Below are 24,040 nucleotides of genomic sequence, written 5' to 3'. Positions count from 1 at the left end.
TTTGATTCTGTCCCTGACTCTGCCACAGAATTCCTATGTGAGGATGACTAAGTCACTTAAATCAAACTTTCACAGGTAGTCTCTGTGTGTTCCTCATTTTCTAGGTGCCCAATTTGAGACCCTAGAGTCTGAGAACTGCCAAGCACTCGCTGCTGCAACTGAAGCCAATGGGAGCTTTGCTTTGAATATATGAAGTGAGATATAGTGCTAAGTACTCTGAAAAATCAAGTCCTAGGTGTGTCAAATTGGGCACCTAAAACTAGTGGATGCTTTTGACCTTAATCTCTCTGTGCTTCAGTTCTCCATCTGTAAAACTAGGATAGTGCCATAGGCGCCGACTCCGTGGGTGCTCCGGGGCTGGAGCACCCACAGAAAAAAATTGGTGGGTGCTCAGCACCCACTGGCAGCTCCCCGCCCTGCCCCTGCTCCAGCTTACCTCTGCCTCCAGTGCGCCGCCGTGTCCTGCTTCTCCCCTCTCCCTCCCAGCGCTTGCGCCGCGAAACAGCTGATTCGCGGGGCAGGGAGGGATGGGGGAGGAAGGGGAACATGGTGCGCTGGGGGAAGAGGTGGGACCGGGGCAGAGGTTTGGGGAAGGGATCCAATAGGGGCAGGGATAGGGCGGAGTTAGGGCAGGGACTTTGGGGATGGGGTGGGGATGGGGCGGGGCCAGGGGCGGGGAAAGAGGTGGGGGGGCGTGGGCACCCACCAGCACCGGAGAAAGTTGGCGCCTATGGATAGTGCTACCCGCTCATTTCATAGGGGTGTTTTGAAAATAAATGCATTAATGTTTGTGAAGCAAGCAGATGCTGTAGTGTTGAGCATCAGAGAAAAAGCTAATGAGAAAATGAATAATTTGTCTTCAGAGCAGGGTTTGAATAGTGTACAGCAATTAAGGTCTAAGCCAGACATTGAACAATAAAGATAAAACAAAATATTTAATAGCTGCTCATTAATTGAGCACTGTGCATCCTGTGCACTGAATGAGGCAGGAGTGCTGTGATAAAAATAGTATGTGATCATGTAATTAAAGACTGTATCATAATGTATTTGCACAAAGAGGTCAAATTAAGGTTGCAGAGACAACCTTAACTCTGACATTTCCTAACTTTTGAGTGTTTAACTTTGCAACCTTAATAATTTTCTTTTAATAGACTTTTGGATGTAATTTCCTAGGATTATTTTTAAAAGGCAAACCAGAAAAAGAGAAAAAAATAAGCACCCAGAAATTCCATTATATGGCATCATATTGAAATCCCTATTATTCATAACAGAGGTGGAAACTTAAGATCCACCACTTGAGCTGATAGAGTAATTAATAGTAGTAGTAGGTTGATATTTTCTATGTGGACCAGCACTAGACTCGGCTTTCACAGTGGGTGTCACCTATATTTGCTTATAGCAGAGTAATGGTAACACTCAGGGATGTTGGGTTGTATTCTAGGCTCTGGAGGGAAGCATGTTTAGTAGGAATATACTCTTCTTCCCTATCCCCTCCAATATGTCCCTGTCCCAGGCCTGTCTCTTTCTGTACCACTGGCTTCTCATCTGAGTCCCATTCTCTTCACATTGTCAGTGCTGGTCTCCACTCCTCAGGTTTTCTGATCTCCGTCCCAGTCTCCTTGCTCAGTAACTCCTAGTCTCACCCCCGCCAGACTCCCTGTCCTAGCCTCCTTACTCAGCCAGTCTGTTTCCTCCCTCCCGCCCTGACCTGTGTATCTTCCTCTCCACCCCAGCCTCCAGTGTCCAGTTGCCTCTCCCCGCACCCATGTTCCCTATCCTCACTTGCTTCAAGTCCCAGTCTCCTTCCTCAAGCTTCTCATTCAGTCTGTGTCTTCATTTCCCCAAACTCCTTGTCCCTTTGCCCAGACAGCTGCAGTTCACCCCACACATGCTGGCTCTTTGTCAAACATGTCTCCCTTCCTCCCACCCCACTTGTTCCTAGTCTCCTTGCCCAGCAAGTCCCAGTCTCCATCCCCGCTCAGCCTCCAGTCCCAGTCTTCACTCCCTGGCTTCTTGTCCCAATCTGAATTTCCAGCCTTCCACCACAATATCCTAGGTCAGGATCTTGTCCCCTTTGCATCTGAAGCAGATAGGTTCCCGCTCCACCCAGCCTGGGTACCAATAGGGGAGTCACTCTGCCACCCTGGCCTGGAGTAGCCATTACAGGGAAAGTCTGGGTTTGCCTCTGTAGCCCTGGGCTGGAGGGAGAATGCTCAGTCGCTCTGTGGGGATGGTGCATGCACAGTGTGGTCAGCACTAGGAGAGATGAGAGACTCGAGCATGCTCAGTGAGGATGGAATCTTTGAAGGTTTTAGCTCCTAAACTCTATAACTTAGCTGAACTTGGCCAAATTTTCATGGGGCAAAGGCACATCCATGACATAAAGAGTGTGCACGCACCCACTGCTGAATTTCAAGTCCCTATTCCAAAGTATGGAAATTTACCGAAAAAATTTCAGCCTGAGGCTGATAGCCAGCATAGAAAATTTCAGCCCAAATGGTTTGTTTGGCAGAGCTATAAGCAACTGAAAACAAGGTCTTATAATGGGAAGTGTTAGGCAACTTTAATAATAGGCAGTGCTACCAGTCTTTCCTATATTTCTTGTTGTTATCATTATAATATTAAAATTTGAAAAGGGTGAACATTAACTTCACTTCCACTATCTGTGAGTTCACACTAAAACTATTCCTGAGTTCCAAAATGTGTTTCCATATCTAGATTTTCCCAAAACTTAAGATGTTTGGATGTAGTTTTTTGACCTCCACTTTAGCAGGTACTTATAGTTAGGAGCGTGCTTATGTATCTTGTTGGATCAGGGCCTTGTTTTGCACCATCCATAGTTCATATCCCCTGAGTTTCACTTTGAATTTTTGACTTCAAATAGTGAAACTCCAACTGAATGTGCAATCAGAACTGCAAAGTCTCATCTGATTTTTGACGCGATAGCACAAGGTTAGCAGAGTTGCAAATTGGAGCCACAAATTGGCCTCTCAAATTGGCACTCTCAAAGTGCTTTTTTTAAAAAAACTGGGCTTAGTATCAAATGTATAGTGAAACTAGAAATCAGGTGAATTTCCAGGGGTTTAAGGTTTCAATGTACATATAAGCTTTTCTTATTATGCAGCTCCAGGTCAGCACAGCTTTAATAGGAGGCTGAACCATGTATGTGGTGTTGAATTATCCCCTGGCATGTACTTCAAGTCAAGCTATGGTATATGTAGCATTTTCATCCCTAATCCTTCCCAATAAAGATTGATTGCTTCATCTCTGCTGTATTGTCACCCCCATCAGCCTTACTCAAAAATTGCCTGAAAGTACAGTGCATTGCTGCTTTTCTTGCATTCACAGTGCTGGAAAGGAGCTATCAAGAATTTAGAGAAGTCTGTTGGTTTAGCCACACAAACCTGTAATCCTGAGGGTTGGGCAGGCTGCTTGGGGTCCAAAGGAGCCAGTGTGAACCTTCGCTTCAAACTGAGTCTGGTTCCAATCTGAGTCCTTCTTGGAGTAGGGGGTTTGAAAAATTTCAGTTAACTCATTTTCAGTTCCTTTTTCTTGTACATATGTACTTCAAGGGTGAAATCCTGATCCCATTGAAAGCAATGGCAAAACTGCAATTGAATTCCATGGGACCAGGGTTTCACCCCAAGTTTCTCTTTGGGACCAAAATCTGGAATGCAAGAATACCATAATTAAGACTACTGTTTAGCCTGACTGGAAGCAGAATGTAGATCTTGCAAAAAAACCTATTCTAATGAGATTCTCATTTAATTGTGCAGACTTGAATGTTACAGAGATGACCTGAATAAGCACCAAGTGTCCAATTCACTAATGTTACTTCAGTTTTGCTCCTGCGTAACTCCAATGAAATAAATAGTTTCACCAGTGTAAAACTGGAGTAATGCAGTGATGACTCAGGCCCAAATAACTTTTGTTTGCATAGGCAAACTGAGCCTATTGAGGTTCACCTTCTGCTTCTATTTCTGTCTGTTTTGCATAGCTAGAGCATAAGTGCCAAGTGTGAATATATGTATGTATGTATGTATATGTGGTTTAGTTGGATACTTTTGAGTTTTCACTCCATCTTCTTTATTTCCATCAGGGTGGAGTGAATGGCTTGACTGGAGAACTGGAATTTGCAGAAAATGGGGGGAATCCGAATGTCCATTTTGAAATTCTAGGGACCAATTATGGAGAAGATCTTGGCAGAGGCATCCGCAAGGTGAGACTAGATACATGGAATAAGAGTCTAATTTTTGCATGATTTACAGTGTGTTTTCTGTCCAAACAGCAAAGTAATTGATTGCAAATGATAAAACAGGCTGTTAGACTGAAAGAAGAACATAAGTGGGAAAAAAAGTCTTAAACTTCTGGGTAACCTTATGGTTCTTTATTGCAAGGAGGCATTACAATAGGTTATGTCTAACAGGGGAGTCTGATTTAATAATGCAGAATATGTTAACCTGTTGGTAGTCCTTCCCAAAAGAGCAGTGAAGCCTGTTCTGTAACAGCTACAACTGCTTTCCAAAACAGTAAGTTTTACATTGAAATGCTTACAGAGTAACCAGTCGTACACTGCAAACTGCATAAGGTCTGAATGAGGCACTATGATTGTTAGATGAATAGAATTCATAGCTATAGAAACAGAAAACCTACTGCAAAATAAAGTATTATAGTACTTTAGTATCTCTGTTTTTCTTGTAATAAGCAGAGAATGATTTAGTAGAAATGACATTTTATACCATAGATCTCCCATAAGAACAGGTACTATGAGTGCTAGACAGAAGGTGATTTCATGAAATACCATGACTCAGATTTTCTTTAGGAGAATTGTTTCAGTCCCAAGAGAAATAATTTATCTTGGCACTTGGGTATTGCTACATTTCCTGCAGAGAAAACTGTCAGTGGGTAAAGATGGTATGAAAGATGATAGAGGTAAATCTTTGGTTGAGATGATGTTGGTATCTTGTTTTTAGGCAGTTTTCTTCCAAGTGATTTGAGGTGGTAAATATAGAGAGACCTACACAGTACCTCTTAGGCAAAATCAAGACTTCTTGGGAGCAGCTCTCATTCAACAATTCAAAAAAAAAAATTCTGATAGATAACATTGGGACTGCTTGCCATGATGTACTGGCCCACTTTCTTATTTCACATAAGTGAGGGACATGAGGTGGCTAACTTAGAGCAAGAGGATGGAGGAAAATGTTTTACTTTCAGTGTGCATAAAAAAGGGAATCTGGTCACATGTGAAAGTCCGTGCATGCTCAGCTATGTTGTTCACCTACATACATACTACGATGAAAGGCGCAATATGAACCCAGGAGAGGGAAGGTGTGTCCACAGTCCTGAAATACAACTACCTGCTTCTCTACCTGTTCCAGCAATGGAATTGTTATTCCATTCATGTTCTGTCAAGTTTTGTGCCATCATCTGTTGCTGATAACTTAATGTACACAATGTGTGCAGCCATATCACCTTGAACAGAGATTCTGTGGCTGGATCTTGTTGATACTTGGATGTGTCCTTGACAAAGACCCTGACGACCAAACTATTGGACCTTTCCTTGTTCTCTGAATAATAACTTGAGTCTGATTTAATATTTCTGAAATTGTTTCATTTTATGTATTTAAAGAACTATTTAATTTTAAGAGCAACAGGCTCATCTTTCCTCTGAACATCCAGTTGTCTTTATTTAACTTAATTAGTCAACTTGGACTCTTTTGTGGCTGCAAGCATGTTCGCTTGAATATTGTGTTCAATTCTGGTTGGTCTCTCTCTCTCAAAAAAAAAAAAAGATAGAAGGGACCCAGAGACAGGCAGTGGAAATGAACAGATGCACAGAGAAACTTCTATATGATGAGAGATTTGAAAAGTTTGCTGCAGTTAAGTTTAGAGAGGAAACTCATAAGAATAGGCAGAATAGATGTATACAAAATGATTAGCAGTGCAGAGATGATCATCTGGGTGTTCCTGTACTCTTTCTCATAATATAAGGACAAGGAGACATTCACTGACACTGAAAGAGAATGTATTTAAAGCTGGTCAAAGAAAATAATCTTTCTACCTAGGACATAATTAACCTGTGAAACTTATTGTCACCAGATCCAGTTCTGACAAGGACCATAATAGGATTAAAAAGAGACATGGACATTTGGATGTTCTTCTTTTCAATGTATTTTGTGCGATGAACCTTTATAAGTAATATAAATCTCATTTGGTGTATAAGCCCAACTGGTATCTTCTTGCAGTTTATAAGAAACTTCCCCTGTGGGCAAGTTACTTCATAAATGGTCCATCCTTACACTTTTCTCTGAAGCATATGATATTGACTGCTGTTAGACACAGAGTATTAGACTAGATGGGCTGGTCTGGCATTTTCTATGATTCTCTGTAAATTTGATAATTATACTTGCAAAGGCCATTTAAAAAGCAATTACACTAATTCAATATAGATAAGGTAAAATAATATATTTATTAAATTATATATTTATATATTTTAATTGTCAAGCGATTTAAAATATCATCCTTTGATACCAGATCCTTACTACTTGGAGCTAGATTTGAGATAATATTTTCATGTGATACTGTCCAGACCACAACATTGCTCAGTTGATCGTTTGAGATTATTAACCAAAGTTCATATTTATTCTGATTTAACTTGACTAAAATTGTACTTAATGTCCTGTAAACAATGTTGAGTACACATCATGATAATTAGAGGACTCAGATATCTGTGTCATCAGCACACTAATCAAAATCCACTTCATGTTTTCTTATAGAGGACCCAAGCAGAAGCATATATTAGGAACCACCTAAAGCTTTGCATTTCCCTTTTTCAATGGAAGCAAGTGCATGTAGCAAGCTGACTGATATTTCTAAAAAGTGTATTCCATTTTTGGGAGCATTCCCTAATTAGCATGTTTTATGTAGTTGTAGGGGAGGCTGGAGGGTGAAATCATGGTAAATGTCCCATTGAGTTCAGAGGGGCCAGGATTTTCCAATAAATTAAGTGGGTGAAAATCAATGAGATTTAGGTGCCTACGTCATTTAAGTGCCTTTGAAAATTTTACCCACCTTCAATTATTTATATCCATGGAAACTTCTTAAACTGTTTGCTTTAAAAAAACTTATAATGGCCTCCTGGCTTTCTAACAGACACATCAAACCATGTAGACACCATTCAGCAATTATTTCATAGAAGTATCCTCTACAAAACCTTAATGGGGCTGCTCTGTCATAACTAAAAATCAGTCACAACATTGGAAAGTTCATGTTCATGACAATGGAGTTTACTGTGTGAAGAGGCCTTCATCCTGAGGAGAGAAACACAGAAAGTTCCATTAATAAATGTAGCAACAGAGTTTTCTATCTACTCCTAAAGAGTTGTCTTCTGTGTACCACTTGGGATCTGTGAATACCACAGTGTAGCGAAGTCGTCCTGAGTAGATGTCCTACACACAGCACATGGCTTATAGGCTGGCAGTGTCTAGTGCTTGGGATACAGTAGGCTGACCATTGCTAGATACCGGATCAGTCAAAGCTAACATGGTATGAATGTCCTAAATGAGCTATAGAAGGACTCTTGCTTTTACACATAAAACTGTTGTTGGAACATGTGCTGCGATAGATATTTTGAATGGGAAACACTGTAGTATTTTTGACATTTGTCAGTTGGTATTTGACCTTTCTGAGAGTATGTATTTTTTGACATTTACTTTTCAGAATGAGGTGTTTTTATCTATACCACTGATATACAAGCTGCTATTCTTCTAAACAAGCAGCCAACAAACAAACAAATGAACAAAAGGAGGTTGAATACTGAGAGGAGAATTGTTTTGTGTGATATAGAAAAAAGCTCTGCAGGAGAAAAATGTCTTGTGTTTCTCCCAGCATTCCTGTTATTCAAAATAGGTTCCAACTTATACTTCACAGATTCAAAGATGATATCTCTCCCAGTTTTTGAGAAAAGAAAAATTTTCCATTTGAATTATTTGCTGCCTAGGGTTATCTATAATGCCTTCTGTATTTTTGCCTGCACTTACAATTGTACGATTATTTACCTTCACCCTCCATACCTGCTCCTTGCGCTATCCCATTCCTTTTTCCTGGCTACTCCTCTCATCACCTTTTCCCACTTTTGGCTTTATACTGCTCCCTATGCATAAAACTGTCTCCCTGTTTACATCTACCCATCTTTCACTCTCCACCCCTCAAAATCTTCCTTAAACTCCAGTTCTCCAGGCAGGGCCCCAATGTAGGGAGCATGTCAGAGGAATTCAGGCATGGGAAGGGGGCAGAAGGAGGCATGCTCCATAGGGATTGTGGAAGCAAGAAGCACAGGTTAGAGCAACCCCAGAGCTACTTAACCTGAACCCAGGCCAGTTCCTCTGAGAGTGAAAGAATGGGAACACAGTGGCAAGATTTATTTTCACTAAGGATATGTCTGTACTACAAATACCCGAGTTAGCTTTAATCTCGTTAGCTAGAGTACTGGGGCAGCAACACTACGGCAGCACACATTTCTGTGTGGGCTAGCCCTATAAGCATCCAGATTCTAGACAGGCTTGTACAACGTACATACTACTGCTGCTTCACAGATCTGGTACCTGAGCTAGCTAAATTAAAGCTAGCTTCGATATGTCAACGCAAGCGGCAATCACACCCCATGATTGTAGTACCCTAATTGTGAAGGGCTACTACATCTACACTTGGAGCTGAGGTTTTTGATTCCCAGTGTTGTAAACATACTTGCACTAACATGCTCAAAATTATAGTGTAACTGTGGCAGCACTGGCTAGCCACCCAGAGTACGAACCCTCGGGATCAAGGACTAAATGTTAATTAATTAGAATGGCTTTTTGATGTTCAAATTGGGTTCTCATTGAAGCCATTTCATTCACTCCTATGGTGGAGAGGTTTCAAGGTTTAGTATTGCCTGATCTGCAGACAGCACTGGTTCTGTAGGAACATAAAGGAGAAAAATAGACAATCAAAAGAGAAAAATAAAAAGAGAGAGTGGAAAGGTAAAATGTTTGTGTTGTAGACTGAACCAGGGAAGATCAAGATGATGCTAATCAGAAGAGGTAAACACTTTAAGAGCAACAGAACCTCACTCTCATTTTGAAAGCATATGGTCCCAGCAATTAAGTTCCTGTGCAGTCTTGGGATCATGAAAAACTCATAACTAAACCTGGAAAATACAATTGCGGTTGTTATGGAAGGTCCTTCCATCTTAGGATAGCGAGATTATATTCTTCTTGGATGATGATCTGACCACAGAAGTTCATATATTTGTCACCTCCATGCTGGGTCATTGTAACTCCCTGTTTTTTGTCTTCACTGTAAGTGGCAGATGTTCAGAACTTCTGAGAATCAAGTCACTTTTATTTAGGTGTCTAAATATGGATTTAAATGCCTAATTTTAGGCAACACTTTTGAAAACTTTGGCCTTTGATTTTAGTTTTAAAGCTCTACTCCTGAGTACTGCAAAGAAGAATTTTAAAACTGAAATGAAGCTTTTAAAGCTTCAGAAGTGACTGCAGGGATTTTCTTCTTAATGGAAAGAATGCAAATGCTCAGGCAACAAGAAGGTGAGTCAAACATAATACTTCAGGCCCTTGCAGATTCTCATGGGATTTCTAGGGCATTTGAAATAACGTCTCTATATTGAACAATTTGTCAACCGTGCTGGCCCATCTGTAGTTTAGAAGGAAATAGCAGCTACAAAGCATTTTTTTTTAAAGTCTGACAAATATCCTGAGCCCAACATAAGTCATGTGATTTGAGAGTATGGAAGGCATTTGGTGGTAATGCCTGACAAATCTGTAATTCTTCAATCATTCTGTCAATGCCAATGGTAGCACCTTGTCTGCTGATTCAAAGAATGTGTGGTGCTTGCACACACAATCTTTTCTTATGTGTCCATTTAATTGATTGGCGGGATTATTCAGAACAACATACAATTTCTGTTTTTGTTCAAATCAGACTGTTGTACTGTATTTCTGTTCCTGAGGGCTCAATTGGTATCTTCTACAGTTGATATAAATATGATTGTTTTATTAGCTGGAGAGGTATTGACATGTTGTCCACTTTATGATCTTTCCTTATGTTTACAGCAACAGCATTCAAATAATATATTATAATAATAAAGACTGGATGCCAAAATTATTCTCTGTTGTAAATTACTTTCGTAACCAGTTTAAAAAAAAAAAAAAGTTATGAGTCCTTATTCTTATTGGCCTTGTCTTCGTTAGGAGAAAGAGTGGGTTTTGACATATGTCAGCTAACACAATTAACACATCAAAATCCTAGCATAGACAAGGCATTTATAGTTTTAACATGTTAGCTAGCCGAGATAAACTGTAAGTTCCTCTGTGTTAAAAATACACCTTTCACTCTTGTGAACATGTGAACATAGGATAGCCAGTTTTCTGTGTGCTGTGACTGATAAAAAAAAAATAAACAAAAACTTTTCCAGCACTCTATACTTCTGTCTATGAACTGGCAATAGGATATTGTCAACATTTCTTAAAGTTCAAATGCAGTTTATAATATGAATTCAACTTGCACCATTTGGAGCATTGTTGTGTGATGGTTTATTTAGTGAATAGAAAAGAAACTGTGCCGTATCTGAATGTTTTCCCTCTAGCATGGATAGCAAGGCAAATTTACACATCCTGCATCTTGACAGGGGGTTAGACTAGGTAACCCTTGTGGTCCCTTTTAATCCTGTAATTCTATTATTAATATGTCATCCTCTCTCAGGCACCTATCCATCAAAGCACTTAAGCACATGCTCAGCTTTATGTACAGGGGTAGCCCTATTGAAATGAACTGGATTACTCTAAGGCTCAAAGTTAAGCATGTGCTTAAGTACTTTGATAGTCCCAGTACTTGAGGGCATGCTTAACTTTAAGCATGAGTAGTACTATTGAAGTCAATGAGACTACTTACTGGCTTAAAGTTAGGCATCTGTTTATTAACTGTGCTGAACTGAGACAAAGAAATAGCATTTTCTTCTGGCATTCATTTAAGTGGTGTGTGTTATTTCTGCTGTTGAATGAAATGGTGCACTTTTTTTTTTTTTGCAAAAGATTCTGTGACTTTTCTTTTCATGTTTTCACACCCCAAAATGGTGTGCCCTGCTGAAATTTCTGGAAAACATCAAATTTGGCTACAGAAACAGAGAAATCTGAAATTTTGCATGTCCTCAACATGAAAACAGTTTTCTTTGAAAATGGGCTAGTCCAGCTCAAAAATGCACTTGTTTTTCATGAGAATGGAAACTAAATGCAGATGTGACTCTGGTCCAATCCAGAAGTGAAAAAGCACTCTTACCCATACTGAAAGATGTTAGAATGTCTAATTATAGCTCTAGGGTGAGGAACAATACATTGGAAACTGTCTTTTTTGACTGATCACTTTCATTAAAAATGAGGCAATGTACTTTATATGCCTTAAATTATATAATTCCATATTTTTTATTCAGTTTGTTCATCATACTGAAAGTTTTTTCCCCAGAGGAAAAATTAAATTGTCTTGGCAGCAAAGAACAAGAAAAATTTGTCTTTCTCCCTTCTAATCTGTTATTATTTGCCTACAAGTGTCTTGTGACAATGGAAACTTGAGAATGATTAGTCAAAATAAAAGTGTAAATCCTTCTAGAAACGTGTGTTGGTGGATTTTAGAAAGATTTATTTTGCATTGCTATACCTAGGCAACTCTTGGTATTATAGGTATATGGATAGTTGTACTCTTATTTAAATCAAAGTTAAGGACAACACTCCATGGAACACTGCAGAACTTTTTCCTTGTTTTGAACAAAAACCTAATTAGCCAAATATGCCTTTTTAATTGACTGCAGTAGCTTTAATTGGATCAAAATGATAGCAGCAAAAAAATTAAAGTAACAAAATGAATTGAATTAACATAGTGGATGAGTCCTTATTTACAAGTTATATCCATCCTCTCTTCATTTTTAAGTTCCTTTGTCAGCTTCATATCTGGCTGCAACTGACTGCCAAATTGACCAGTCTTTTGAATTCTGCCACATAGAATATTCTAAACCATGAAGGTGTAGTAAGCACTTACAGTCACTGTAGTTCTTAAAGCTGCATACACCACAATTTTGACCATATGTCAACTACCATTTCTCTCACTATGGCTTTTCTGTATTAATATTGGATAGGGGTGGGCTCCCATAAATGTGCTGAAACTGCTAGCAAATTCTGCTGAGTTGTGAGTCTCAAATCTGTAGAATCTGACTATTAACTTTGTATCAGAATTTAGAAGGCAGGGAGTTGCAAAGGTCTCTACTGAGTATCCAAAATTAGTTCAGAATTTTGCACTCTACAAAATCCTCTGCCAAGTCTAGCAGGATAAAGGAAGGAGTCACTTGCTCATCTTCCTGTTATTGGAAATACTGCACCAAATTGTGCAGCTGATGGGAGAATTGGAAGAAAGATGAAGGAAAAAAGGCAAGGCTAGTTGGACAAGGGTCCTCATTTTAAATCTGTAGTAGCTCCATTGATATGTGCATGGAGGTCAATCCCTGACTTGGGGAATGTTTGGAAAAATGAGGGGCTGGTGTTAGAGGGAATTCTGCATTTGTCCAGGATGAAATTAATGATAATGCTCACCGGCATACTGGATCTGTATAGTAAATACTCTCCAAAAATGCATCTTAACCTACCAGATAAAATAAGTCAATATTAAAAACTAGTCCCAATATACACATTGAACTTGGTCTAAAAGCAATAAAGGAATTTAAAAAAATATTGATCCTAATTATGGGGATGCATAAGTTTTCATTATAAATTCCCATTTTTAGTCTGCGTTCCCTAACTAGAGAATGGAAAATTAGGTTGCCCTGAAATTAACCATATCTACTATGAAGGCAAAGGAGAATACAGTATTTCTGCAGGGTGAAGAAAAGTGATCTAATTGTTTTTGTGTTAGAAGTCATTACAAATTACCTTGACTGAAAATGTGGTCTTTGTCTACAAGCTTCTACAAGCTCAGAAATAGCTTGTTATTAAGTAGTCCTGTTTTGAGTGGGGTTAGCTAACCCCGTGCTAAAACCTCTGGTGGCTGCCAGGCGTTCACCTACACCAGAGATTCCAACATTGCACTGAATCAATGGTAGCACGAGTCAGAAATTTTTGCAGCATTTCCTAGTGCAGACGATACCAGTATGTCTGTGACAGCATGTTGCACTCTGGTTGTAGCTTAAAAAAAAGGATCATTTTATAGGTGACAGATAACAGATGTCTTTCGTGTAGCTAAAATAGCTGAGGCCTGTATTTTTGGAGCCCACTGAGGCCTGTATTTTCAGCTCTGCAGATGTGCGGGGCTTGTAAGGAAGACGTAGTATCCTGTCTACATATAGGTGAGAATTATTTCATTCACTTTATAATGTCGAAAAAAAAATTCAAGAAAACTCTTCAGATGTTTAGCCTCATTGACACCTACAATGTTGTTCTCAAACTTGTTAATAAATTAATATTTTAGTGTCAGACCCAGGGCTACATTTTCAAAAGCAACAAGTGACTTAGTAGTCTAAGCCTCATTTTCAAAAGTGGCTGAGGGCCATATTTGTAAAGGTATTTAGGCACCTAACAGTGCAGAGAGGAGCTTAGTGGTATTTTCAGATTAACCTCGGTGCCTAATTCTCATGGGAGCTAGGTGCCATATCTCAGTGCTTTTGAAAATCCCACTAGGCTCCCCTCTGCATCTTTAGGTGCCTAAGGACCTTTACAAATCTGGCACTTAGAGGCCTAATTTCCATTAACTTCTCAATGACTAAATCTGTTTTGAAAATGGGTTTTAGGCTCTTAAGTCACTTTAACACATTTTACTTTGAGAACATTTTACTCAAACTCTCTTCAAAATAGATAGGTATATTACATAAGCACATTGCCTTTTGTCTTTAACCCAAAGCTCTATCACAGGGGCCCTCTCGATACGCCTGTAATACAAAAATTTGTTCTCTTTTGCAGAAAAAAAATGCTTTAGGTGTAATGAGACCTTTGCTGTGTATACGAATTTCATATAATGTTAATGTTGTCTACACACTTGATAAATTGTCTCCCTATTTCTCATTGTGTTTATATTCTGATGTGAAGTTACACACACATGGAGAAATAGCATGGTATCTGGGTACTCCTACTTGGCTTTATCACCATTTTCTTTATTTCAAGTGTTATTTCAGTGCAGTTTTGGGAATATGACTGATCTTAGTTTTAAATGCATGACTGAGGAGTGATATTGATGATGTGATAAAAGTTAAGACTTCTGATCACAAAATACATTCTGTAAATGTGTCTTGGAGTTATCCTTACGAAAAGGGCTCTGGAACACCGACCACCACCATTTGTGCAGCTGTACCATAATGAGTCATTAAAGCCAATGGCCATGATTTTGAAGACTGGAGCGTAACATTTTCAAAAACACCTAAGACCCATTAACTTTTGAAAATGTTACTCTGGATGATTAAGTTTAGGTTCCTAAATCCTGATTTTTCAAAGGTGCTAAGCTTCCAGGACCTCCCACTGTCTTCTGTGGATGCTGCTGGTTGCTCAGCACCTTTGAAATCAGGCCACTATGCACTAAAGTGTAATCATTAAAGCCCTGTGCAAACTGTACTTACCTGGCTATTAATTCAAAACCATTTGGAGTTAAAAAAAAAATAGATACTGATTGAAATCATGTGCTCTTAAAAGCAGAACTTCCACAATTTCAGCAACAAGTTCCTAGAATAAAATGTCTATAGAGAATATAACAAATAATTACTATATATTAGACAAGAGGAAATTAACAAATGTTAACCAGTTTCTCTCTCATATGATTTTTAAAAGGTTACCAAAAAGAAAAGGTGGAATTACCCAAAACTATAATGAAAAGCAATTTCAGAATTTCATATATTTTAGTACTTAGGAACGTGCAGAACTTTTAAAGATTTTAATTTCATTTGGAAATGGAGACTTTGGTGAAGGAGAGCATGTCAATTTCCCACAACAAGCAGTAGGATTTAAGGGCAAATAGTTTTGCAAAATTAGAACTGATCTCTTATCTCTACCATACAGGTGGTTGTTTAAATACATAGATAGGACAAGAGTGCAAAGTGAAGTTCAAAATTAACTAATGTATGTTTCTACCATAGCTTAATTTTAGCTGTCGGGGTGGGTGGATTGTTTTATCCATAAATAAGTTGTTTGACATCTTCAGAACTTTGTTATTAAATAGGAATAATCCAATTTTACCAGTTTAAAAGAGTTTTCTTCTCTGTAATTTCCTGCTCCTTCTGCTCTATTCTTTTTTATTTATCACTGTAGACTTTGTTCCTTTGATTTACCACTCATTTAAACTAGCATTTACCTGAGCTTCATGCTCTTCCTTGCCCTTATCTATCTTTTCCTCTTTTCTGTCTTTGCATTAGCTTTTAACTAAAAGCAGGGGGTAAAAGCTTGTGTGTAAACTGTGCCAACTCAACTATTTTCTCCTTGCTCCTAGTGTGTAGTAATTTTCTACTGGTTTACACCAGCCACTATGCTGGTTTAACTACTCTGGCCAGTGAGCAGAGGAGGGGTGAGGAGCCAAGACCATTCCCCACCTTTCCCCCCAGCTTTTCCCCTACCTGCTCAGAGAATGGAGTAAGCAGATGACTAGCCTGGACCTAAGGTCCAGGTAGCTTTCATAAGTTCTAACCTCCTGTGTAGGTGCATAGTCTAATCACAAACAAGCCCTTTAGTCCAACAGAGGGCCAAGATTCATATTCTCTGTAGCTTCAGCTGGAGGCTTACTGCCCTCACCAGGTTCCCAAGAAGTTAAATCCCAGGTTCCCCAGTAATTGATTGGGAGGGAATGGGTCTTCAGCAGCTACTGACTAGAGTTTTAACATAACAATATGTGTAGCTTTCCATTTTTTAACGAACAGTGAAAAAGTTTCCTCTTCCATTTATTCTTGCTCTGCTTGTATATATTAAAAGCAAGCAAACAAACTTGCTTTGTTTCCAACACCAATTAAGGTTGCTGAATAACAGCAATATTCTTGCTGTCACATCATTTGCAAAAATGCCACCACTTAAAAGCACAGAAATCATTAGCTAAGGACATCATAAATCTGAAGTTGCCCAAATAATAAGCAAATTATTCATATCAAATATAAAGTAATTCATAATTTATCACACCTTCACAACATAACACGGATTCAGAATGAATACTGTTCTTTTAAAAAACAGCACAAATACCTTCTGAAAAAGAGAGACAAAATTATGTATATTCAAATTAATGACATACAGTGTGGCAGCACTAATTTTTCCTTTAATTGTCTGATGACACATTGCTTCTTATTGATTTAATATGTAAAAAAAAATCTTAATTTGACTGCACAAAAGAAAAAAATGTAAAATAAGAAAAGATGTAAAGATGTAAAATAACCTACAAACTCAGGGTCCAATCCAGTTCACACTAAACTCATTGGCAAAAATACTTCCTTTTAAATAATTCAGCAAGATTAGGCCCCACAACATCCACAACAAAAGTCATCTAAAATTTTGCTTAATTATAATACATTTTCTTCAAGTATAGCTAGTCTATGAATTTTTAAGATGATATATGGGAAGTTTGGAGGGTAATTAAGTTATTTTAAGTTAGAGGGATCCAAAGAAATCTTAGCCAAAAGTTGAAATGTGCAATCAGGATAATTTTTAAATTGCCTGTAACTCAAATATCATTAGATATATCTTCTTCATACTTTGGAGATACATTTTACTTGGCCTTCATGGTAAATAACAGAGATAATTTCAGACTGGAAATGAAGTGCAGATTGTTAATAGTAAGGATAATTAATCATTGGAACAACCTATTAAGGGATGTGGTGGATTATCCATCGGTTGCAGTCTTTAAATCAAAATTGGATGTCTTTCTAAAATGTATGCTCTAGTCCAGTCAGAAAGTAAAGCCTCATGCAGGAATCACGTGTTGATATTGAACAACCTGTGCTATGCAAAAGGTCAGACTATATTACTATAATGGTTTCCCGTGGCCTTAACGTGTATCACTCTCTGAAATCTGGCAATTTATGACAAACTAATTTTCCAAGCCATAATAGGTGGGCTAAAATAGGGCTTTATAATGGAAGTTGATTGTAGCCTTAATATGGGAAAGCTATTGCCTCTCCATAATTTACCATGCTACTCACACCCAAGGTCAAAAACAGATTTTCTAGGAACTAGTGGATTCCTACTCAAAGCTTTCCTTGTTTTTTCTAGTTTAGGTGAATCAGTTTTGTCCTTTTTCCTGATGTCCATTAAAGCAGATGCCAGTGTCTGCATACCTGTATGCATCTTGTCTGTGTTCATTACGATCAACCCACATTCCAGGACAAGAGTCTCTATTTATTAAGTAGTAAACTTTATATGTGGGTCTGTGATATTCTAGCCATTCTTCCTAATTTTAATCCCTCTGGATGCACAACAATTCTCTGACATGTTTTAAAAATTTTGTGGCCGTGTTTTCCCTCACTATCCTATCTGTCCTCTTGAAATTCTCATGCTGTACTCTGTATGCATCACCATTAGGCAATTTTACTTTCTGTTGTCTATATAATTCACTTACTTCAGTCTCTTCCTCTTCCTTATTCCTCTGTCTCATGATTTGCCTCTTCACTGTGCTCCATTGAGCCCAGGTCTCCAACGTCCTTACACTAATCCATCTCTCACCAGCCTCTGGCTCCTGTGCCATAGTTTATTAATCAAACCTATTAGTCTGAAAGGGAGATGTACTGCTTGGATTATACAGATCAATTTGTAAGTGAAATAAGGGGAATATTTCAACCTATATTGGTTGGAATATGAAGCATGAAACCATATATCGATGTAATATTGACTTGTGCACAAAATGTACTTGTTTGCATAAATATATTTGTTAGAGAATTACTCTTTGTATGAATTTTAGCATTTCTATTGTAGTGCAAAAAATTGTTTTAGAAATATGTTTGTTTGATGGGGTGAGCTCCCCACATTAGCCCTGCAAGAGCTGGGTTGGGCTGGGTGGGCCCAATCAGCTAATTAGGCTGGGAAAAGGGGAGCTTTAGGCCGGAGGCAACTGGTTGGAGAGAGGCTCACCTGTGCAGGAACAGGCAGGGCCTATAAAGCCAGGTGGCAGGCTACAGACTGAGCTACTGAGAAAGGGCAGTCACTCCCTGGAAAAAGAGAGGAGTGTTTGGGGGCTGCAGGAAGGCAGGCAGCAGTCACTCCCTGGGAGGAGGGTTCTTGGAGCTGGTGCACCCAGAGAGAGAAGAGGAACCAGAGAATAGGAAGCAATCCAAGGAAGAAGCAGTGAGGGCAGAGAGTGGAAGTCCAGAACTGCTGAATTGAGGGTCCCTGGACTGGAACCTGGACTGGAACCTGGACTAGAGGGCGGGCCCGGGTTTCCCTACCAACCATTGAGGGTGTGGCATTGGGGCAGTGAACGCAGGTGTGACCTGGTGTCTGGTTTTTGACCCATGGCCAATGGGAGCTGCGGGGGTGGTGTCTGCAGGTGAGAGCAGCGTGCCGAGCTGCCTGCTATGCCTCTGCCTAGGAGCCAGACTTGCTGCTGGCCGCTTCCAGGGCGCAGTGCGGTCTGCAGTGTGAGGAAAGGCAGGAAACCTGCCTTAGTCCTCCTGCTATGTTGCTGACTGGGAGCCGCCAGAGGTAAGCCCACACCCCCTGCCCTGATTGCCCCCCTCCCCAAACCCCTCATCTCTGGGCCCACCCCAGAGCCTGCACCACCAGATAGACTCCTCACCCTCTTGCACCCCTGCCCCAGGCCAGAGCCCCCTCCCACACCCTGAACCCCTCTACCCCAGCCTGGAGTCCCCTCCTGCATCCTGAATCCCTTATCCCCACCCCAGAGCCCGCACCCCCAGACGGAGTCCTCACTTCCCCCTGCCCCGCTGCCCCAGTCCAGAGCCCCCTCCTGCACCCTGAACCCCTCATTTCTGGCCCCAGTTAGAGCCCGCACCCCCTCCCGCTACCCAACCCCCTGCCTCAGCCGAGTGACAGTGAGTGAGGGTGGGGAGGAGAGAGCCACTGAGGGAGGCGGAATGTAGTGAGCGGGGGTCAGGGCTTCGGGAAAGGGGAAGGGCAAGGCCTTGGGGAAGGGGCGGGGCTAGGGTGTTCGATTTTGTGGGATTAGAAAGTTGGCAACCCTAAGTGAACGGGAAGACTGCCTAGGACTGTTGATGGACTGAAGGGGGAACACTGAATGACCTAGCCAGAGGGCTAAGTCGCAAAGAGGACACTGCAGGTCCTGGAGCAAGACTAGAGTCAGAGTGACTGCATGCAAACTGCAGATGGAATAGTCAGCCTCAACAGCTAATACCTAGAATGAACAGGAGGAGGTGCCAGATTGGTGGTGAGTGGAGTACCCCATGACAGTTTGTTTATAAAAGAGTACTGAAAATGCATATCAATATTTGATAGGAACATTTTAACACAGGATGCTGGTTTATTTATACAGTGATTTTTTTTTTTTTAATCTGAGAATGAATTCTATATTTTTGTGCTTCATATTATTTTGGATTTTAAATGTAGTAGTACTATGTTTATGAACCATTAATAGTATGTGTGATTTCTCTGTGGAATACACTAATCTGAAGTTTCTTCAATCAGAAAGTGTATTTTAAACTGTGTATAATATATGCAATTCCAAACATTTCACATGTAAGAAAATGAACATTTTAGTCATCATCTAACTGGGTTGCATATGCCACAGATAGGGTTGTTGTCCAGCTTCCATTCTACACATTTATTTATACCTCCTATAAAGTAATTCCTTTTGGGATGATATTTTACATGTTCTGAGCCATGGGTGTGTGTACATATGTATATGTACGTATGTATAGATTTTAAAGTGAAATCATTTGAACTGTTCCCGAGTTCAAGTATGGGGAGGAGGCAGGCTTTTCCATCTGTTTCAATTATAATTTTGCACTGGGATAACTAAAAAAATTGTTGAACCTATAAGTTTCAAACTTGTCTCATTTTGCTGGTCTTGTTGAGATTTAAAAACCAGAATAAGTCTGAAGAAAAGTGGTTCAGTAGTATTAAAAGTATTATTGTTATGAAGGTTTAAAACATTGATTTAATATTTTACAACTTTATCTTTGTAATGCTTTTAAAGATTCCCAAATTTATTTGTTCCTTTTGCTTATTTGTATTCAGTAGTTACAAGATGTGCCTGCACATTGCCCTAAATAACATACAATATACAAATTCCCCAATCTTGCCAAATAAGTAATAAATTCATCCTCTCCTAATCAACCATTGCAAATTAACAATCACTCCCCTTACCCCATTTCCTCTTTTCCTATCCCAACTCCTTTTTGAATCCTTGAGAGAACATCAAGGTCTTCAAGCCTGTCCTAAAGGTCAGTAGATATGAGCCCTATTGGACCAAAAGGAAGCAAATCCTGAGATGATGTACCAGTAGCCCCCTTCTGTTTAACCCAGGGAACTGTCAGCTCAAGCACCTCAGCTGATGTCAGTTGCCATGGAATTGCAGAAGAAAGGAAGTTGCCATGGTATTGCCTCTCAGATGATTAGGTATATTTAGAACTTCAGGAATGTTTAAGTACCTTGGGGATACTTGGGGGGGTTGCAACTGGAAACGCAGTGTAAGTCAGTGCAGATCACTGAATGTGTGTAATGTGCTCTCTGTAAGTCCCCGAAAATGAGTCTCTGCATTAGCTGAAGTGTTCAAATGGTCATCAGGTGTAACGGCTGCACAGAGTATTATTATTAAACATGGTTATTAAAGTAGTGCCGAAGGGTCAACCAAGAACAGGGCCCCATTTTATACAAACAATAGAAGGTCCCTGCCCAAAAACTTACAATCTAAATAGATAAGACAGACACAGGGTGTGGGAAGAGGTATAACCTAAGCAGAGTGAACTATGTGATCATAGCAAACATCCTGCTACTTCCATGAGTTGTGTGTTTTTTGGGAGTGAAGGGGGTTAATTAGGAGAGGATAAACTGAAGGGGGATGAAGGGAACATGGCAGGGAAAAAAGGGATAAGAGGGGCAGGTTGAAATGAAGCTTTGGTGAAGAGACTGTGAGAGAGTGTGTTAGAGCAAACAGACAATCATCAGAGAACAGAGAAAGTCCAGTCCAGGTTATGCCATTTAGTTTTTATGGGGTTTGTTCATGCAAGCACCCAAGGAAAAAATCTGCTTGTGAAGTATGACAGAGGTGTAGTCCAAGGTCAGCAGTGGTTTGGAATGAGGGGAAAGTTTCAGTTGGAAATCAGAGAGGGCTTCTTCACCCAGTGGGCCATTAGCTAGTGGAATATACAATCCATGAAGGAGATTGTATATCTGCTAAAGATGGGTCAAATTCCATGGTCCTTATTTAAGCAAAATTCCAACTGACAGCAGAATTTGTCTGTGTTATTGAAATGTGTATGCATTGAAGTGTGACATAGGTATTTATGGCACGTTAATATCTCTAGGTATTATCTCTGGAAAAGGAACATTTCTGCTGCAAAAGGAGGAGCTGTTGGAAGGGGACTTCATGTTCTAAAATGTAAAGCTTTTTTGTTTTAAGATCCTGTCTACACTAGTCAGATAGCCATGTTTGAACACAGAGTTTGAGCTCTGTTTAAATTTGGGTCCAACTAAAATACTTCCAAATATGGCTTGCTGGCCAGTTTTGGCAGAACCATTCTATTTTAAACCATTTCCAAAAAAACACTGAACCCTGGTCCTGACTTGGCTTTTCAAATATAGCTCAAAACTTAGCATAAACATTGTCTAATTAATTTATGGTAAATTTAACAATTTATTGATATGTATAATCCTGGACAGTTGTATTTATTTGCCCCAAGGCTCAGAGGAGCATTCTGATATAACATGTCGACCACTGTCTGGGAGCAATCAGCTGAGCTCACCCCTACTTCTACCTACTGGACTGTAGATGACCTTGCACCCTGCTTGCTTTGGCTGTACCACTTTTAGTGTCTGAAGGAGAGCAAACATAAGACTGCCTAAGTGATGGATATCTTCTCACAGGAGAATACAATCTCCATGTCACTTTGTGTCTGATAGACCTCCAATGGATTGCATTAAACAAAGATTCATGTGCTGCATACAAGTACATTTAGCATCCCGATGTTGGAGCACTTTTGTTCAGTCAGAAGAGACATTTGTGAATTTCACACTAAATTGATTCCCTAGCAAAGGTCTTTATGTTTCCTTTATAATTCTCTGCTATCGCTCAGGGGAAGAATAATATTACAAAGAAACTAAATTAATAAGAGACCAATATTCCACTCTCCTCTGTTTAGTGAGGAATAATTCATTGGTAGTGTATGCATTTTTATCATCACATATTAATATATTCACTGTTAATGTATGCATTCTATCATACCCAATATTAGAGCTCAGTTGCTTCCTTCAATACTTCTGGAAGTATAGTCATTTTTTTCACATCCAGTTTTTATATTCATTCCAGATTATATTAAACTTTTTGTATCTGTTTTCTAATGTCTAGACTCTGAGTTGGTCCATTAGTCATTAGGAGCTGTTTGTTTTCCAGTGTGCTACCTTAACACATTGGAACAAGTCATTTCGGCAAAAGAAATTTACATCAGGGGAAATGAAAACATCAATAAAGTAAACACAAAAAGCTATGATAATGTCAGTAAAATGTTTTTTCTTCACACTTCCATTTTGGTTTGTTATGCTTTTGATTTGTATTAAAAAGAGTGGGAAATATATGTATATAAAAAATTCATGTCTGGTTAGAACTCTCAAAAAGAAGACATAAGGCTACTGCTCAGCTCTTCAAGATGAATGGCAATATAGAGTGTAATTTTCATGTTTTCACTTTTAGCATATCTGTAGAAATGTGATTGTAATAAATCCAAATATTCAAATGCATTGCATTTGATAGGTTGTGTTTCATCAGTGCTGTCTCTCCTTCTGCTCAGAGAGGGAGAAAAATCTTCTCTATGTGAGGCAGAACGATATCTTACTTTAGCTGCAATGCATATCACCATTTAAAACTAAAATGTAGATTGCATGTTTTTATAATTAAAAAGACATGTGAAAGATGAAAAGAGGGAAGGAAGTGTTGGATCTCTTTGAAGCGTCTCTGTTCTTCTCACAAGTGAAGATTGACAGACAATAATTTTCAAGCTTGGTGAGGCACTAATCTTTGTTCAAAAACAGTGGAGACAAAGCATGACGAGAATGCTAGAAAACAAAATGAATACAGCAGCGTTCAGCCAGCGTGTGATATTTTTTTTTCAAGTCAAGGGGACACCAGTGAATTCAGACTTGCAAGAAGCCATTGACCTGAAGGGAAATCTCAATTCTACAAAGATGGCAAATAACAAAGCAATCCCAAATTTTCTACAAATGATTTTGGAGAACATCAGTTTAAGCCTGACAGATCTAAAAGTTATGGGGATGTCTTCAGGCAGGAAAATGGATAAGCTAACTTTCTCAAATCAGTGATCTGGAACCACAGTTGCTTCAATGCACCAGAGACACTGAGACTTGGGAAGGGCTGGTAAAGCAATCTTCAAAACTGCAAGTGGCGTTCAAAATAAAGCATCTGGGTAATTAGGACAGAGACCAATATATCCATGTCCTAAAGGAGTCAGAGATAGCTGAAGGCAAAAACAAGCCACAAAACTGAATCCAGCTATAGATGCTGTGTTTGGATGAATTTAGATATAGAAAAGAATTCTTATTTCAAAAAAGACGTGAAGTTTAATCTGCAAAATTTTTCATTTTGCTAGATGTGAGCCCTCAAGCACAACAGACACATTTTTCTCCTACTTAAGCAGACTCTTCTTGATTAATAAATAATTCAGCATCAGCTGAATGCTCTGCAGAATTTAAAATAAAATACTGTCAAGACTTCATCATGAGGGTGGCAACTATAAAAGTTTATCACGCCGAGCTTGGCTACTTTCATGATCCAGCATTTTTCACTCTCCTCTGCTGGTCGAAATCAGAACTGCTCGATTTTGTTTCATAATCCTTAATAG

General features: G+C 39.4%; 1 protein-coding gene across 1 annotated transcript in view; it reads left to right on the top strand.

Annotated features, from left to right (window-relative positions):
• GRID2 (glutamate ionotropic receptor delta type subunit 2) overlaps nt 1–24,040 on the top strand; it is a 1,014,260-nt gene that overhangs the window by 705,609 nt on the left and 284,611 nt on the right. The window contains exon 8 of the mRNA XM_024197621.2: nt 4,100–4,219. Within this exon, the coding sequence (XP_024053389.2) occupies nt 4,100–4,219 (120 nt within the window). The remainder of the gene's footprint in view (nt 1–4,099; nt 4,220–24,040) is intronic.

The sequence above is a fragment of the Terrapene carolina genome, unplaced genomic scaffold, assembly GCF_002925995.2.
Source record: "Terrapene carolina triunguis isolate 2854851 unplaced genomic scaffold, T_m_triunguis-2.0 Scaffold789, whole genome shotgun sequence".
Classification (NCBI taxonomy): Eukaryota; Metazoa; Chordata; order Testudines; family Emydidae; genus Terrapene; species Terrapene triunguis.
The sequence above is the reverse complement of the archived record's forward strand: the minus strand, read 5'-3'. Positions and strand labels throughout refer to the sequence as shown.